This window comes from Telmatherina bonti (assembly GCF_933228915.1).
Source record: "Telmatherina bonti genome assembly, chromosome: 19".
NCBI classification, from domain to species: Eukaryota; Metazoa; Chordata; class Actinopteri; order Atheriniformes; family Telmatherinidae; genus Telmatherina; species Telmatherina bonti.
In genome coordinates, this window is record NC_136617.1 from 15132719 (window position 1) to 15152372 (window position 19654).

At 39.0% G+C, this 19654-nt stretch overlaps 1 protein-coding gene across 1 annotated transcript; it reads right to left on the reverse strand.

The window, feature by feature from the left end:
• Window positions 1–604: 604 nt before the first annotated feature.
• Window positions 605–19523, reverse strand: cratb (carnitine O-acetyltransferase b). Its single transcript, XM_079259146.1, has 15 exons — window positions 19187–19523; window positions 18576–18800; window positions 17181–17299; window positions 16565–16618; window positions 14646–14811; window positions 11899–12073; window positions 11458–11548; window positions 11199–11286; window positions 11013–11113; window positions 9124–9243; window positions 6209–6331; window positions 3672–3807; window positions 3511–3573; window positions 3267–3404; window positions 605–1443 (listed from the first exon to the last, which is right to left on the reverse strand). Exons 1-15 carry the CDS (start codon window positions 19235–19237, stop codon window positions 1240–1242), a joined length of 1854 nt encoding a protein of 617 aa, XP_079115272.1. The 5' UTR covers window positions 19238–19523; the 3' UTR covers window positions 605–1239.
• Between the last annotated feature and the right edge of the window lie 131 nt (window positions 19524–19654).

Below are 19654 nucleotides of genomic sequence, written 5' to 3' on the forward strand. Positions count from 1 at the left end.
ATATATAAAAAAGTATAAAATGAGATTGATAGGGTTTAATGACTAAATAGCATATTGATGTGAACTAAACTTAATTACAACTTTAACAAGAGCTTAAAAACGGCATCTAATCAATGACAAAAAGTGAAAATCTTATCCATATTTCACAGGTCATTCTTAGGTAGCAGAAAATTTTCTGAAGCTTATGAGAGTTTGGATGATGCAAGATTACCACACGCAAACTAAAGTGAATTAAGCAACAGAATTGCAAAGAAAAATAATAAAGCTGAAAAGGTTAGCTCTTCTGAATAAATTAAAGAAGTGACAAACACTTCAGCATTTGGCTTCTCTGAAATGCAGATGTACTTTAATATAAAATACCATGCCAAATAAAGTTGCTGAAAATGTATTCATATCGTCATTAATAATGGATTTATGCTTCGGGATGTCCAATATATTTTTTGGGGGTTTTGAACATCATCTGTGTCCCTCCTTTATGTCTAATAGATGCTCCAGCCCTCTAACATCTTAACCAAATAAAGAGCCAGATGAGCAAAAACAAGGAATGCCCCACCCCCACCCCGACCCCCACCCCCACAAAAAGCTCTGATACATGGACTTGTGATCACAGGCTTTATTAACCAGTCCTGCAGGTTTGACAGAAAAACTACACATCGCTCTGAGGAGCCAAACCTGTACTGAAAATATGTCTTGAAATTCAGGAGGTATGAGCTCAGAGAGACAAAAACCCCTGTAATTTCTTTTGGCTAACACCAACACACAAGCACCTGCTCTATGTCCTTTGGTCCAATTTAAACACTTGTTAATCTACAAAATCAAATTATCCAAAATTAGTCGATTAACTGAGTAAAATATCAAACATTTATTCTCAGTGGAAGGTACCAGAAGGCTGATGGTGATGTCCTGAGGTGTACAAGGAGTGCTATTAGTCCTTTGGCTGATTAATGCTGGAGTGTCAGGTTAACTTGAACCTTGTTTTTGCTTTCACTTTAATCTGAAACACCTCCACATGAATCTACTCAGACAGCCATTAAACAACTTCATCATGCAGAAAGATTTACTACTTTATGAAAACCTTTAAGAAGAGTATCAAAAGCACCTCAGACCCACTGAGTTCAGTCAAAAGCTCTAATGAGGCATATTGAGAAGTGTACATGACAACAAGCCTCAACAAAAGCTGTACAAAATGTTTTTACACAAACTTTTTTTCCCCTTCAAGATGAAGATGATGCTGGAGCTCTACACGGTAGGCTGCAGCATCTCCTGCAGATCACACAGGGTGTCCTTCAGAGTGCGGGCTAACGTCTCTGCATTAGTGTCCTCGCAGCAGTTGAAGGCGGTGACAGAAAAGTGGACATGATCTGCCTGGGGGTTGTAACACACAGCGTAACCGTCGGGAACGAGTGGCCCAAAACACATCACGCTGTCAGTGTTTGCAGGCACCTGGAGGAGGGAAAAGGAGAATATTGATGAATGAAAAGAAGAAATGAAAATATAAAAACTTTTGTAAGGAAGATAAAATCAAAGTTACAGTTTCAAACAAATTCTACTCTTGAGTTTGGACAGGAAATTTTATGTCAAGCTCTGTGTGTGTGTGTGTGTGTGTGTGTGTGTGTGTGTGTGTGTGTGTGTGTGTGTGTGTGTGTGTGTGTGTGTGTGTGTGTGTGTGTGTGTATTCCCCCAATCCAACCCATCCTCATTTTATACAAGTGTAACAAATTAGCAACACACACAAAAAAAAACCCCAAACATTTTTGTCTTATGAGAGATACACTAGCATCGGTAAATGGGCTGATTTAGAGAAAAGGCACAACCAGCTCGTGATAAGAGCTCATACCAGAACCCTCCCCTCCATGTTGACATCTCAGGGGCCAAACAGTGCCATGTATTCATTATGGCATTTTCCATTGCACAGCACAGGTTAACACAACATGACTCTTACTTGCCTTCTTTTCCACTGCAAACAGTCGGCTAAATCATCACTCTTTTTATTGAACTACAATGACAAAGAACTACCAAAACCAGCGAGTTTTCCGAAAGTCTTAAAGTACAGAGGAGTTTCAGTATCTTTAGGGAATCCCAATTGTGCGCTACAAAGGACAACACGATCAATGTTAATAAAAACTTCCAATATGCTCATGGAATTTTTAGTGATAAAGAGATTATTCTAACAACCCTATACATTTCCATCACACTTGATAGTTTTGACTGAACTGAAAGTAGAATTAGTTTGAAAGTTTTTCTTACTGTGGAAACCCCAAAACAAAACCAAAATAAACTGTGTGGAGCCATGCAAAGTGCAATCCTACTAGTTTAATAAGTACCTTTGCCAGCCTTGTGTCTGTGGAAATCCTGCCAACAACTCAAAAACAAACATTTGTCTGGCTCCCACAGCCAAACAGTTGAGCTATTTTAAGATTGCTATCTATTTTTCCCATATCAAAAAAGTTTATTAAAAATTCTGTGCAACTTTGAGAGACGTAAACACCTTTTAAGTTTGTAACCTCCTTTGTAAAAAGCACTTAAAAATAGTTCAATCCATGAAGTCCAAGTTCACATGGATTGGAGTTAAAAACTGTAGACAGAAATATAAGAATACTTCTCTAAGTAAAAAAGTTAAATATATTTGACAGTTTCAGCATAACTGCTGCTCTTGCGCTTGAAGAAGAAAATCAAGACTGACAGCATAATTTGTAAACACAAATGGCGACTTCTTGTCAAATTTTTCTCCTGAGGAAGCAGCCATCAGTTTTGTGTAAAGGTTTACCTCTATTTGGCTGATATCTTGTCCTATTTCACCAAGATCAACAGAATTAGTACCTTGACATGGTTTCAATATGAATATGTAAAAAAGTGCAAGGAGAAGTGCCAAGTTCAAACAAGAGTGACTCGTTAGATTAAGAAAAGCTCACAAGTATTTAACTACATTGTAAAAAGTGTTTTCAGCAACAAACTCTGGGAGTGTGTCATAAAAATCACATGAGAACTAGGGAAGCTAAATCAGGACTTTAATAAACATCAAGTCCAAATAAACATCAAGTCCAATCGACGTCACCTGAACGACGAATGGAAATACCCCACATGAACGTACTTGCAGTAAATGTGCCACATTTGGAGAACATCACAGGAACAAAACATCAGATAAGAGAATTTCCATAGTTATATTTACTACTTCATAAAATAACTAAAGAAAATTCCCCCTTCCTTTTTAAACGCAGTGTAGATATCGCTTGTATGAAAGTTGTCCAACAAATATGCAAACGCACCTGTCCTGTTCGCAGCTTCCAGTGCGTTGCCAGACCGTAAGCCGTGTCCATGAAGATTTTAGGTATGCTGAGTCCCTCCTCAATGGCCTGCAGCTTGAGCCCCAGCAGATGGCGATCAATGCCGCATCCATTTAGTGCCTGGGCAGCAACACAAAGTGAAAAATGCAAAATGATTGTTTATCATGAAAAAAAAAAAAAAAAACAGCAGACAAAAGCAGTTCATTAAGGTTCATTTGCTGCTTACCTGTGCAGTCAGAGTTGTATAGGCATCCACAGCTTCCCTGAACAGCTGGAGTTTTGCTTCCCGCTGCAACACAAAAATAAAACCAAAGCACAATGACCACATCTCACACCTGTATAACATGAACAAGCGATAAAACGTGTTTAATGACTACAAAGCCTCACCGATACAGACGGATTATCAAAGGCCAGGATGAATTTCAGCGTCTGACTTGTGGGCGAGCGGATGTACTCTGTCCTTCCTGCACGAAACATCCTCTGGGAGGCAATATCACAGGCTGGACAGACCTCATTGTGAACTCTGCAAGATTAAATTAAAAGGTTCAAAAGAGATTCAACCACATCTTAATGGTCATGTTATAGAAAAACAAGACAGGACAGTTGTGGGTTTTCAGTAGCCGAGCCTGAAGGCAATGTTTCTGACCCCTCAACCTACATTCTAACCTGCACCTTTAATTTGGAGCAGTGAAGTAAAGAATGAGCTTACAAATACGAACAACTACAAGGAGTCACGGTTTAACGTTAGAGGAGCTCAGACACAGAGAGGGAGATTGGATAAAAAGATACTTTACAGGATTGGACTTCCACTAGAGTTTTCTAAGCGTGTCCAGTAAGTGGCTGGATGCGGAGCCAATACAACGTCCGCATGAATGAGCAGGAAAAAAATATGAATGTTCAAACAAGAGTGCTGTGTGCAATGTGAAGGAAAAAATGAATGACAATTTCCAGACCAGAGGAACACATTTATATGTACAAAAATCTGCTGAGCTCTCTTGTCAACAAAAAAGTTACATAGCTCTGTGCTAAATTTAAGTTCATTCTGGGAAGTGTAGGAAATTTGTAGACTGTATAGAAAAAGATGGAGAGAGCCTCCATGATTTCACCCGCAGGTTTCCGAAGAGCTGAATCACGTGGGCTCGGTGGGCAGTTCCTACTGTTACCATTTTGGCAGCAACCCGCGTATCATCCATAGACTGTATATAGAGATGGACGTAGCCTCCATGACATCACCCATAGGTTTCTGAAGGGCTGAATTGAAGCTCGGTGGGCGGTTCCTACCATTGCCATCTTGGCATGGGCATGCACGTCATCTCACCCGGAAAATACAAATATGGGCAGAGGTGGAGCTGAGAGGGGGGCTGTGAGTGTCATGGTGGATGATTGACATCGAGCAAACTCCGAGCTTTCTGTAGCTAAGAGCTAACCGAGCTAACCTGGAGATAACAGGAAATAACCAGCTAACGGAGATAAGCGGGCTAATGCTAAGTCACGTTGTTGATCGGCTAAAAATCGCGGTTGTTTTACGTTCTACTTACTTGAAGCGGGAGATCGGGTACCTGTCGATCAAAAGGACACGCCCCTAAATATGCCGAACTTTGAGATTAAATTACTTTTAAATGGGCAAGTTAGAAAAGAATCCACTCCCCCCACAGTTGTCATGAAAGTAAACCTGACCTATAAACCAAAAATGGATTTTTCAACCAGGCTTTAAACTTGTTTTTTTCTGCTGTGAAGTTGGCCTTTTTGACATGGGAGTCTATGGGGATTTGCTCTGTTTTGCAGCCAGCCCCTCGTGGATGAAGGGGGAACTGCAGTTTTATGCACTTCCGCATCGGCTTCACTTCTAACTGCTGGAGGTTGCCGCTTGGTATCGTCACTCTAGGAAATAAAAAAATGGGCAAAGAGGAGGAGCTTAGGGGGGCTGTGAGTGTGGGGTTGGATGACTGACACCTATCGAATTCTGAGCTGCCTGTAGCTAAGAGTCAGCCAAGCTAACCTGGAGCTAATGGGAGCTAACATGAGCTAACAGTGGTAGAAAAGCTAAAAACCATAGTTGTGCTACAATTTGTCCTCTTGACATTGGATACCTGTCAAAGTACACAACCATAATTACCGGTATGCCAAATTTTGAGATTAAAAAACATCTAAACGGCTAATCTATAAAAGAAAGTCGGATGAAGGATGAACTGCTATTTTTGTCACTTTTGCATCAGTTTCACTTTTAAAAGCTGGAGGTCGCCGCTTGAGGAAATCCCAATCTAAAGAGACAGACTGAAGAAAGAAGGATATAACTGAAGGGGATTTCATGTTACATGTAATGAGAAGGACTCAGTTTCATTCTATAATGATATTGTGAAGAACAAAAAGTCAAGAGTGGGAGAACAATTTATGTCCTTTACTTTAATAACCAGTGAAGAAATATAAAATCCAGAAATTCTACAATTCTTTGTGTTTTAAAAAATAAACTACCACCATGTTTTCAATATAGTATCTGAAACCAAATAATACCTTACATGGCAATCAACATCAAAATTAGCAGCAATTTCATAGCTGACCTTTGGCTGGCTGCGCTCAGCTAAGTGTTAGCTGAGCAGTTAGCAGCACTACCGCTGGAAAGAACCAACTACCCTAACAAGAGGGATGGACTATGAGAACAAGTAAGTAATAAATACTACAAAAGAAAAGCCCTATGTTCTTATTTGTTATATAGATCTGAACCCTAATACACAAACAAAATATGTACAGTTAAAAAAAACAAAAGACCAAAAACAGGAAAAAAAAAAAAATTATTAAAAGTTTCTAACGAAATGAATATAATTTAGGATAACCCTCAAAATGCACATTATAGCTCATTTTCTTCTTAAAATGACTTCAGATTTTAAACCTGTTTGGGTTTGTTCTAGACATGTCCTGGTCCTGACCTGTAGTAGGCAAGCTGCAGGGCGACCTGGATGAAGGAGTTTGGACTCATGTTGTGCTTCTTGGGAAGCTCTTTGCCAAACCTCTTGAAGTTGAAGACATTGACATCAAGGTCATTAATCAGTCTGCAAGAAATGTCAAACATACATGTGGATTTATGATTTCATAATTCTAGAGTCATAGTTCATAAAAATAGAAAATAATGAATACATAATTCAAATCTAGGTTTCTATTGACATCTAAATCACTTGACTAAATTAACGAGTTATACACCTTTACTTGCCATGAATTCATATACTACACGGCAGCTGCTCTCTCATACATACATACATATATATATATATATATATATATATATATATATATATATATATATATATATATATACACTATTCACAAAAAGTTAGGGATATTCAGCTTTTGGGTGAAATTTTACAACAAGCCTAAAATGCATTCAAACCTGTACAGGTGAACTTAATGTGATCTTCTCTAAGCTTTTAAATGCACATGTCCAACTGTTAAATGCTTCAATAAATTTTGCACAAGTTGCTGTTCTCTAACAAGGAGCTTAACGGCAAAAATCACGGCAGGTGTGTGATCCTTGAATTGACTAATAAATGTCCTGGTTCAATTAGAGCTGGTGTTTAAACAGTTGTCCTCATCATGCTGTTCACATTTTGACATCATGAGACCAAGACGACACCTAACAATGGAACAACAGTCCCTTGCCATTGCGATGCTTCAAACAGGACGTTCTCAGACAGAAGTGGCCACTGAGCTTGGAGTGTCACAGAGTGTCATCAGCAGGTTGCAACAGAGATATGGAGAGACTGGAAGAGTCACAGAAAGGCCTAGAAGTGGACGTCCTTTGGCCACATCCCGTGCTGATGACCGCTACATTGTGAACACTGCCCTGAGAAACCGGATGATGAATGCCACTCAACTCCAGGCACGTTTAAGAGAGGTGAGAGGCACCCAAGTGTCACGTCAGACCATTCGAAACCGTTTCCATCAGCGTGGTCTGCGTGCTAGACGACCTGCACGGGTACCTGACCACACCACCAGGCACAGGCATCATCGTCTTGCATGGGCCAGGGAGCATTTACGCTGGACGAGGAACCAGTGGGCCTCAGTGCTGTTCTCTGATGATAGTCGATTCAAACTGAGCAGAAATGATGGCCGGCAACGATGTTGGAGACGTCAGGGAGAGCGCTATGCATCAGCCACTGTTGTCACCAGGCGAGCTTTTGGTGGTGGCGGTGTTACAGTGTGGGCAGGGGTGTCCACTTGGTACAGAACTGCCCTATACTTTGTGAATGGTACAGTGACAAGCCCATACTACCTGAATAACATCATTAATCCAGTGATTGTGCCCCTACATGAACAGCACAGGCCTAATTTCATCTTCATGGACGACAATGCTCCTGCTCATCGAGGCCGCATCATCAGGGAATGGCTGTTGGAGACTGGTGTACCTCAAATGGAATGGCCTGCACTCTCTCCAGACCTGAATCCCATTGAAAACCTGTGGGATCAGCTGAGCCATCGTGTAGAGGCTCGAAACCCTGCACCCCAGAACCTCAATGACCTGAGGGCTGCCCTTCAAGAAGAGTGGGATGCCATGCCTCAGCAGGCAATAAGTTGCCTTGTGAACAGCATGAGACGTCATTGTCAAGCTGTAATTGATGCTCAAGGTCACATGACGAGATATTGAGACGTTCAAATTTTTGTTGTGGTGTAACTACCATTGTTGTTACCTTTTGTGTTGAATGAATTTTTTGAGATGAGGAAATCAGTAGTGCATCCTTCTACTTAAATGTCTTACTTTTATGATATTATATCACTGTAGCATGAACATATTGCATTTTCCATAAATTTCACCTGAAAGCCAAATATCCCTAACTTTTTGTGAGTAGTGTATACATATATATATATATATATAAAAAAACCATTTGAAATAAGTGATGCTTTGAAAGGTGCATAGATGAAAATTGTGTACATAAGTACTCTTTTCAAGAAGTTTCTGCATCTGAGGCAACTGGATCCATTCAAAGATGAAAAGTTTTTCTCTGGAATAATTTTGGCCACTGATGGCTACCATCCATTCACAGCTATATTTGATATTATCTTTACCACAAAAGGTGCTTGCTTGCTGTGTCTTTAAATCATCTGATTATGATGATTTTAACTTGTCATGTCCTGCGGAAACCCACACAACATGCTTCACTTCAGGTACATTTTATTTATTAAAGTACAAAATTATAGAGATTTTAGATGAATTGCAAGCAGCTGGAGTGATTGAGTAAACTTTAAAGTAGATTGAACAAAAGTATCATTTCTAGGGTCTAATTATGACATTTCCTTTCAGTAGAACAACCGGAACAATAATGAGAAGCGTGTACAGGTTTCTGCACAAGTTTAAATGCAGTTGTAAGCAAATAGATTTTTTTTTTTATGTATTGACATCGCAATACCTTTTACTAAAAACAACAGATTATTTTATTTCATACAAGAAATATACTAATAAGTAATTGTCTGTTTACAGCTACATTGCTGTGTTCAACTTAATTCTGGAAGCAGAGTCCATGTTTGTTTATGTCCACAGAGAAAAAAGCTTAAACACACTTAAAAGTGAGCAGCTGAATGATTTGAGCCCCACAAGATTATACAGAATTGTATGAACATTTTTGTTTAGGTTGTGGTCATGAACACACTGAATGAATAAAGATATGACGTTAAACAGAGACAAAGACAGGATGGATGTGTTTACAGTCTAAGGGCTTTACCTCACAGAGAGTTCTTGCCATATTTTCTCATTTTAAAGCAAGCTGAAGTGGTGCATTGAGGTCAGTGTTAAACATTTGCCCCACCCTCATCATGCCAAAACATGTACAGAGTGAGTAAACAGAAGCCTTACATGTCCAGGTTCTGCTTGGCTTGCTCTATGTCCCGCTTGATCTCTCTGTCTATGTGGAAGTAAAGCTTCTTCGGCATTGGTAGAGGAACCATCGGTGCTCTTTTTGGGTCTGGTTTTTCACTGTGGTCCAGAGAAAAACATAAATATTAATAGGCGGGATTAATCAGAAATTGTGTCCAAGTGGAGACTATTTTCTATATCTATATTATTGCAATTTTAACAAGCCCTTTGACAAATGACTGTAGAATAGAACACAAACGCTTTTATCCAAAGTCATGTGGTGTGGGAGGAAGCCGGAGTACCCGGAGAGAACCCACACATACACGAAGGGAGAACATGCAAACTCCACACAGAAAGGGCACTATTCAAACCTCCCCTTAGCCAAGGCTTGTACCAACAACCTTCTTGCTGTGAAGCCACAGCGCTAACCACTATTCCACCGTGTCTCTCAAAGAGCACTGTGATTTAGCCAAATCTGTTTACAACTGCTTTGCAATGAGACGTTTAGCTGCAGATCTAACAACCGGCTTTGTTGTTGTCAAAATGGTTCATTTCTTTTCATTTCAAGAGTGATACTTGTTTGTGTACCAATATTGTTGCCTGAGGATACCAGTAGGCAGCAGACCATACAGAACTTCTTAAATTAGCAAGTTTTATTATTGATGGAAATAAAACAACTGAACTGTCTCATTGTAAAAGCTGTGCTAATGTATATGTGTATAAGGCCAATAAACCAAGACTGGTAAAGTTTCCTGGTTGTATTCATGTTGCATCCAGCGCAGACATGGCGTTAATTCTAGAGACTATACACAACCAAGGCAGCAAACAAATGAAAGATCCAGCTTCAATAAAAGCTGATCAACAAGCAGAGTCATTTAATCACTTGTAGCAGTACAAGTGTTTTGTGTTTTTAATTAACTTTTCTCTCTGACTGTAAAAATAACCTAACATGAGGCCTTTACACACCTACTCTGAATATTTTGTCTGAATAATTCAGTTGTTTTTTTTATCCGATCAGTGTCAAGTTAATGTGAACATTCACATAAGTGACGAAATTCCGTACAGAGATTTTTCAAGTTTTTTTTTTTTTTTCTTAAACTAGTGTAGATTTTCTTAATATTCGCATCCAACAGATATATAAATCAACCAATCAGAGAAGGCATATTGACTGTTAGATTGTTAGTTGTGAGCTATGAAGGTGTCACTTTGTCGCTGCTATTTCATTCAAACTTTGTATCATCATGACCGAGCATTTATCATTTCTTCTCTGCGTCTTAAAGCAAGGAGCAAGCGGCTAAAGCTACTGTCCCTCCTAAAGTCGGTCCTGACGCGATCGTGCTCCAGCTTCAGCTTCTGGATTAAACAATGAAACTCCAAGTTCTACTGTCTTTTCCTTAATGAGATGAAGCAGTAGTGCACTATTGTTGGGGCTTTATGCAGAATCCACCTTGCCACCATGCAAGTTTGTTTTAAAATTTTCATAATTTAGTCACAATTTTGCATCGCTCTTAGTTTGCATAGACAGGAACGTTCATAATTTACCTCTGTTATTCGCAAATTTGTGTTGTTTATTCACATCGGTCCCGGTATGTGAAGGCCTTCAGTCTGTGTTCGCATCATCACTGACCTTAGTTGTCATGTGAAAAGAACTTTTGTGGCTTTCTGGCAAACTGGTCAATTTCTGATCAGTGAAATTGTCTATAATATGCTTTTATATTGTAAAAAGGAAGAGTTTTCTCCATTACTACAATTTGAACAAACATTATGTAACTAATGATCTAACTTCCTAATTAGCTCCAACTGATGTTGGTTTTCCGAAAACACAAATCCCACTAACATCAGTGCTTGTTCAGCATATAATCACCCAAAGACTGACTTTTTAATCTTACCAATACTCCAGGATGTGATGTAGCAGGTTTGTGATGGGCGGACCCTCAGCTGTGGCCTGTTCATACAGGAGTCCCCATGAACCATCCTCGCCCACCACAAACTGTTCAATAAACACATTAGTCAGATCACTGCGAATGCTGCATCCGCCAGTCGAACCAAAGCTTATCAAATGCAATTATTCCCACCTGCAGCGTTTTGTCAAACCAGCGGTTTCCACTGTTGGAGAAAGTCCCGCCCCCATGAAGCACCTGGGCTGCCTTCCGGCTGGCATACCTGTCAATCACAGATACTGTCGTCACTGCTCAAATACAGGAAGTGGCAATCGTTCACTGCTGTCAAATGTCAACAGATGACACAATGATATCTACAGAGGGAGTGTTGCTCAACAAATTTAGCAAACACAGAAATACCTGAGGGTGTGTATGTGTGTGTGAGTGTATGTACTTCTCATCTGATATCCTCATGACTGGAGAGTCCAGACACAAGGAGAAAAGTCCCGTCTCTATCATCCGCACTGACTCCTGGTTGAGCTTGTCTACGGAGAAATGGAAAGAAACAAAAAGGCAATAAAAAAAAACAAGTGTTCATAAGTTCACACTCAAGGCACCAACACAGCTCTTTCTTCAGGAAAGCACCATGAATATTAAACAACTTTATCAATATGTACATATTTGACTGCAAAGGACATTTGTAAAAAACACATCAACCATCGGATTTGACGTGTGCACAACCTCGCCCTCACAGACAAAGCTTCTCTGCTTTACCTGTAATTGCTTGCTTGTAATCAATGGCGAAAACCATGTAAAGCTAATATTCCAAAAAACCAAAACAACATTAAATCCCACATCAACAAATTTTGTAGGTGAATGTGTGGTTGCGATTTACCTCTTAGCAGGCGGTTGTAAGCCTCTCCCCAGGTATGGCGGTGCTCGCTGGTCAGAATGCCCATCGGCTCCTTGTCAGTCTTCCAGGACTGAGACCTGATCCTCAGCAGCTGCCCGTGAATCTGACTCTCTGTCATCCGCGAGCCGTCGCTGTTATAGACTTCCAGCTGGAAGAACTAGAAGCGGGGGAAAAGGGTTCGAGGATGAGATATCAGCAGAACAAACAAGTGGAAAAAAGTTTGAAAGAAAAGTTTTTAAGGTGAATATGAACAGTAAAACCACCGTCTAATCATTGTTGTGTTTAGTAACTTTTTGTAGTGAGAAGCTTGAAAGTACTAAGAATCTTCATAAATAAGTTTTTTTTTTTGTTGTTCTTGTTGCTCAAAATCAGCTTCTTTTGCCAAAATTATGCCAAATACAGATTTTATTATGGCGGGAGTACTAACTTTGTGTTTAAAGAAAAAAAATTATAGCATTTATTCCACAGATTCATTTTTGCATTTGACAGTTTGACAGTTTTGATTAAAAACGCAAATCTATTTGATAAATGTAGGCTATATTTTATTTTACACTGAACTGGGAACACCCCACAATGATCTTGGGGGTTACCGTGAGAACTGGGACTCCCCAGTTTGGGAAAGCCTGCTTTAACCTGACACCCAGTAACTTGTGTGGATCCGACTCTCCATCCTGCTGGGGTCAGACTCAAAACATTTGGGGATGAAACTTGAAGAAAATCGGAAACCGAGGGTAGTGAAAAATGAATACGCTTTCTTGTGTGGCTTATAGGTTAACGCCACGTTCAAATCTTGATCAGTACAGTGGACTGAAGGGAAAGTACTTTATTTGGCAACCCACATAAAATGTCCTTCCTGTGGGTTGGGACCAGTCTTTGGGAAATGAATGTGCTAAATGCATGTTAAAAATACTTGTAATGTTACCGCAATTATTGCAAACTACCAGTGTTTATTACATTACACACCGTGTGTGCTCTGCTTCACTAGGAGCACCACATTCTCCAGCCTTCTAGCCGTAAATATTAAACACTTCACACACCTCAGGAAAACCAGACATGATGTTTGCAAGCATCTGACAATCAAGGATTTGCAAGCTTTGATCGGAAAGGAGAGATCAGGACAAAAACCGTCTCAATTATCCTGTAGTGTGTAACTGCCCTTTATCAGATTGTCACCAGATCACTAGGAGGCATCTAATAAGGATTATATGTTAAAATCATTTTTATTATTAGCTTTTTATTTTTATTATTTGTCACACCTAACAAAAATGAAGTAGAGGTATTTCAATGTGAGACAATATTACTATATGTTCATAGCAACACAACCACCTTTCAATGTATGCACAAACGATTTCAGCATTGTGGTCCCTCAATCATTACAAATCTATGACTTGCCTAATAATTTTATTTATATATATATATATATATATATATATATATATATATACACAAACACACACATATACATACACTGTATTTATAAAAAAAAAAATAAAGACATTGACCACTGAGATGCAAGAATGTATTTAGTTCCTGTCCTGATAAACTTAGAAAATCATGTCATCATATCCTCCAATAGGAGCTTATTACTAATGTCAATATAAACACCACTGGAAATACGAGCAGTCTGACCTTAGGATAGTTTGGACAGATAACCAACGGCACTGACTACTTTGTACGTGCTTCATCTTTATCCTCTCAACATGGCTTAACATGGATGACACTGGGGCACTGAGTTCACTTCACTAAAGTCCGACTGGCAAAGATTCACCCGGACGCTTAGCGGCCAGCAAAGCGCTGAGCACAGAGGCAAGTCAAGAGCATTAATGTCCCAGTGGTGCAGCAGTATCTCCACCTTCCGAATAAGTATTTTTAAAGCTCTGAGTGAGATGTCTGGAATTCAATTCGCCCCTGACCCTGTTGGTGACCTCCTTTTTTTTTTTTTTTTTTTTTTTTTTTTTTTTACATCAAAGAAACCTCATTCTCTCTTAGCAAATAAAACCGAAGCTGTCAGAGTTCATTACACTCCAGGCAAGACATTTGATCCTGAAACAGAAGCAACATGCTTCTTCATCCCTTGCCCACTGGGTCAAGGATGCTCTGTCTAAAAACAAACATTAAGGATTCCCCATATAGTCTCTTTGTAAAGAGTAGAGTTTGCATCATAACAATGCAAATATAACAAAAATCTCCTGCCCACTAGTTCCACTTACATTAAGTTTTGGGTGAGTGATACAATGGAAGAATTATCTTAGGTCTCTGTCTGTTTCAAGAGGACTAAATACAGGAAGTGAACTATAAAACAAAGAGCACTGTGGGTTCAGAGCACAGAAACGTGGGTAAACACAACCAAAACTTGCGCGTTTGGGATAATAGGTGGCTCTGGACATGAAAAATAACTCGCAGGGAAAACATGCAATATTTGGTCAAAATTCTGATAGAAATCTGATCAACCAGCCCACTATGATGTGATGCAGCTCCATTTATTTTCCGTCTGTTGGAGAATGAAACACATTTTTAAAAAGGTCCAGTTTGTTTAAGAAATGCATCCTTAGACATCAGCTGATTAAAGCCTATTCATACAAAGCATCAACTAATATTTCATATATTTAAATTTTGATCTGTGGGCTAAAAACTAATGAAAAAAAAATCTATGAATATTTGGTAAAATAAAATCATTAAAATAAAGAAAAGGGAAAAAACAAAGGCTGTCTGCTGACAGCCCAACCCACCTGGTAGTTCCGGACCACTGTGATGTGTGTTGGCGAGCGGCGCGAGTTGCCATAGTGGGCAACATAGTCATGTTTGGGACCGGGGATCCTGCAGGAGGAGAAGAGGAGCGGGTAGAGCTCCATACACAGAGGCTTCCCTCGCATATACTCAACCTGCAGCTGCCCGCTGACAGAACCAAAGAGAGGAAAACATCCATCCTTGTTAATATTTACATGACTTTTACAAAAGAAAGTCCTTTAATGAAGAAGAAAAAAAGATGAGACCTGTTAATCATATCTAATCTCATATTAATACAAAAATATGTTAATCACAGCTCCTAAAAAGTGTCTAATTTGTAAAAAAAAATATGTATCATTAACATTATCCAATCAAACCATATTTTATTTGTAAAACAACCATGTCGACCGAAGTGCTGTACACAGCAGTGGTAAAAGCTAATGACTCCATAATTTAAAAAACATTAAAAGGTGACGGTTTAAGCTGCAACTTAATTCTTCGGTGTGTTGAGCGACTCTCCATTCTCACGAATATACGAGAAAACAGACTTTAAATAGGTTTCCACTGTAGTGGACATAATGCAACAAAGGGTTAAAAAATGTTAAAATCAAGAAAAACATTCATTGAACCATGACTTCAGGCTGTTATAACAGTTTTTCCAAAAATTTCAGTTTAGTATTCTTGCAGTTGGTCTGAAATAAGGCCTCAGACAGAGGGGACATTTAAAAAGGGGGCAACACCGAGAACTGAATCTGTATTTCTATGGACAGTCTTAAATGACACGACAAACATGGTGTTTGAGGGTTAAATTATTAGTGCAACAGCTGTTTGTACAAGCATTTCATTCTGAGGTGTGTGGAAAGATATTGGCCTTTTACTGGAAAGAGAAAAAAACATTTGATACTAGATAAAAATATAAATCAATAAAAGTTTGTTGTTTTTTATCTATAAAAAGTCCTAAAACCTATCTGTTACACTTCTCCTTCTATAACTGCACTGCTGTCTGCTGATTAAAATCTCCTCTGTCTACCAAAATGTTTAATCACAAGTAATCCCCCTGCATATAAAACATTATTTAGTTCAGTACAGTAAGAAACTAAACAGAGAAACAACAACAAAAGTAGAGAATGAAAGTCTTTGATGCAGGAGTGAAACTCAGGCCAAAACACTTCATAGAAGTAGTTTAACAAACCATTATAAAACCTGATGTAGTATTATTCTCCAGTATGTTCATGTCTGACACCAAACCCCCCCCTAAAAAAAATTCCTGATCAGGTCCCAGTAGTCAGCTGCAGATACTGTTACCATCGGAGAAAATATATTTAGACTCAGATTAACCTAATGCTGCAGAGAAACACCAAGTGACACCAGCTGGGTGAAATTCAACAACACAAAAATAGCAGCAAGTTGCAGAAACGCTTCTGGAGGAGAAATTATGCATCTGAACAAATGGCATGGTGCTGCCATCGTTCCTGTGTGCCACAACACTGGACGCTACTGTGTGCTCAGAATATAAATGTAAAAGTTCACACCAAAACAGGAGCAGACTGAGCTTCTGTTATTCTCCAGGCTGCGTCACACTGGAAGACTACGAATGCACCATCAACGAAAGCGGACAAAACATACTAAATTGAGTATGTCTGACAAGCCAGGCTGTCATTTCAGTTGTTAGGTGGAGAAAATTATAAAATAGTGGCTATTTGACAAAAAGAAAATAAGATAAATATGTGCCTTTTATCAAATATGCATACAGGTTTGGGGTGTGAGTGTGGTGGCCAAGCAGTGTCTAAATATCTGTTCTTTTGTAAACAGTTTTTCATTAATAAATAATGAAATGGAAAATTAAGTTGTAAGAATTCAATTTAAAAAAAAAAAAGTTTTTTTTATTTTATTACTTCTTAATAAAATAAAATAAACTCACTGGTGCATTCTGTCCTTAAAGTCCAGAACTGCTGCTATCAGTCTAGAAGCAAACCTGGGAAGAAACAAACATATTTTTGTTAACATGGAAAGATTTCTTCTTTCAAGGATCAATAAAATCTAAAATTTCACACTCCGAGTTTGACATCCAAATGAAAAAATGTGTGAAATTGAGCTTTAATCATTTATGCTCAGTGGGCAGACCCACTACCACCCACTAGTCTTTATTGGAAAACATCTGGACTGGACGATGATGTTGATGTTCGGACCATGACATCACTGTTTTTATCAGTCAGCATGTGGCCACTGATGCATCACTGTCATGAACTGACGCTTTTTTCCAGAACAAAACAAATCTTTACTGACAGCTGTAAATTCAACAAAGATAATAAATTTATAGGATTATTGAGTTGGGAGGGTTCTGAATGGAGGTGATCAGAAAGTTTGAAGTTGTGATGGACATCTCATCTGTTTTATCCAAACAAAATCACCAATCATCAGCTGTTCTCAAACAGAAAGTCAAAGTGTTATCTTGATGCTATTGCAACTCAACTTCCACATCATTTCACAATGTAACATTGTCTCCTCTGTTTCAGTATCAGAGCACGTGGACTCACACCAACTGGCTCTTCCAGTCGTTATAATCTCTCCTGGGCAGAGAGATGGCCGGGCTGGAGTGCACGGGCAGAGGCTGTCTGCTCTCTAGGTACGCCCACTGAACCCACCAGTCTGTGATCTGCAGGAGACACAGAGACGTACAAATCAGTTCTGAACTTCTAAGACACACAAGTGCTATTATGTTTAATAAATGCACCACTAAAGTCCAGCTTTTTTGTTTTACTAAAATATCTGAGAAATCTTGCAGAAAAGTAAAACTAAGAAAAAGTAAGATATGACTTATCTTTGGTCTTGGGTTTATCTTTTTCCCCCTCTGTTGTAGTGATTATATTTAATGTTTACACTGCTTTGTTTCTTGGCTTCTCCAGCAAAAAATCTTTTTACTTGATTCTTTATGCCTTTGTTGCCATGTAAAGCACTTCACACAGGTTAAATAAGGTTGTTATTAAAATAAAATGTACATTAAATCATTTAACAAATTACAAACTGGAATCTTAAACCAAAAGCAAATAATATTGTTAATCTGATTTTCAGTCACTTTAACTTTAAAACATCACAAGGTCTATTTAACTTTGTGACCTGAAGGGAAAAATGCCTCGTTTTACCTTTCAAACCTGTCGCAACACATGCAGATCTACATTTTCGCTACATCCATCTTAACCTTTAAAACTCTTCATATACATAAAGGCACAGGTTTAGGTTTTTTGAAGGTTGAATTCAATTTAAATGGGTGATTAAAAAAAAGAAATCCTACCTGAACACGCCATTATTTAACCAGTGATATTGTTTTTTCATACTTCTGATTAAAATTTAATAAATAAAGGCAATTTATTATTTTTGGGATTTTCTTGAATAAAATTCAACAGAACTAAGAATAATTTACATTTTACAAACTTACAAGTAATAACACTCAACTAGTTTTAAGAATCAAATTGGTTTTTTTTGTTTGTTTCTTTATTCCTCAGTCTGTTGAATGCTGAAATTGTAAACTGTTGCACATTAAAGCCTAAAGTTTTTTTTTTGTTTTTTTTTTTACATTGTGGATGAGTAGAAAAACATGTTCTTCCTAAAGTTTATTATCATCCCTGATGGCCAAAACACCCAAGCCATTAGGATTTGATATCAAAGTTTTAAGAGCATTTTTTGTTACATGTTCATACAAATAAAACAGATCAATCATCTTTTTTCAGACTTACAGTATAGTATGATAATCTGCTATAAAACAGTGGATTCATTTTTAATATTTTGCTTTTTCAAAATAATAAAAAAAAGTCTTCTTTTGAGGGGGAAACACTTTGTGTATTATCAACTGTACTATTACTGTATGTCCACCAACGGCAGCCATATCCACCTCAAACATCTGTGTCTTTCACACACTGACAACAGACACACACCCAGTTCCTGGTGTGTCTGGCTCTCCTCTCCAATCCTTCTTGTAACTTTGGTCCCAGACCACCAGGCCTTCCGAACTCATGCACCATCCTCCGGGTGTGGTTGAGCTCCTCTGGGGGCAGCAGGGGCTCCAGGGCCCTCAGATAGCCTTGTAGGGTCTGGGCCAAAGGGGGCACTGGCTGAGGTGGCACTGAGGAGAAGAAACAAGGCTCCTGCCTCAAAGAAACCTGCAACAGGAAGGGACAGATGAGAGATGTCTGCAGAGTGAAATGGCTCTGGAAAGTCGACAACAGACATGACTAAATCCAACTGTTTGTGCTCCATTTACTCCTAATGGAGTTTGACCAAACGTCAATTAAAAAAAACAAAACAAAACAAAAAAAACAAAAAAAAAAAAACAGGACGAGACCACGGGGCATATAAAAATAGGAAGTGAAGAGGATGCGATGGTGGATATTAGATCCGCTTTTTCCTGTTCAACAAGAGCCTCTTTGCTGTAGGAAACACGCTGTTTGTGAGCGAGAAAGGAGGCCAGTGGGTCAACACTTGCAGCTTTTTTCAGGCGTGTCAAAAAAAAAAAAAAAAAAAAAGAAGCTACAAACAAAAGACTCACCCGAGACAGCCATGCTCTGCAGGTTCTCGAGTGAAGACTCCAGAAAATCATGTTTTCTCAATTAAAAAATCCGCTCCGTGTTGAATGTGTGGCACAAAAGGCACCTTCGCCTTTATGATCCGAGAAGTTTTGCCCTCTACTTAGCGTCAGATCGCCAAAATGAAGCCCTGACCTCCTCCTACTTCTCCACGATGGACGCCCAGCAGGGCCCTCATCGCTCGACAAAGAAAAGTTTGAAATAAGAAATACTCTGGAGCGAAATGCAGAAAAACAACACGCCGCCCCCTTAGAGGTGTGCTCCTTTGGACAGCGAGCATGCATTAACTCACGTACAGGACAGTAGCTACAGCACTGCTGCACACGTGCTGACGTAAAGTGTTTCCGTAAACAGCGACGTGATGGAGAAGCGGACTCAGCATGCAGTGCCCCATTTACCCGCAGGGTGTCGCTATTATTCGTGAAGAGTGC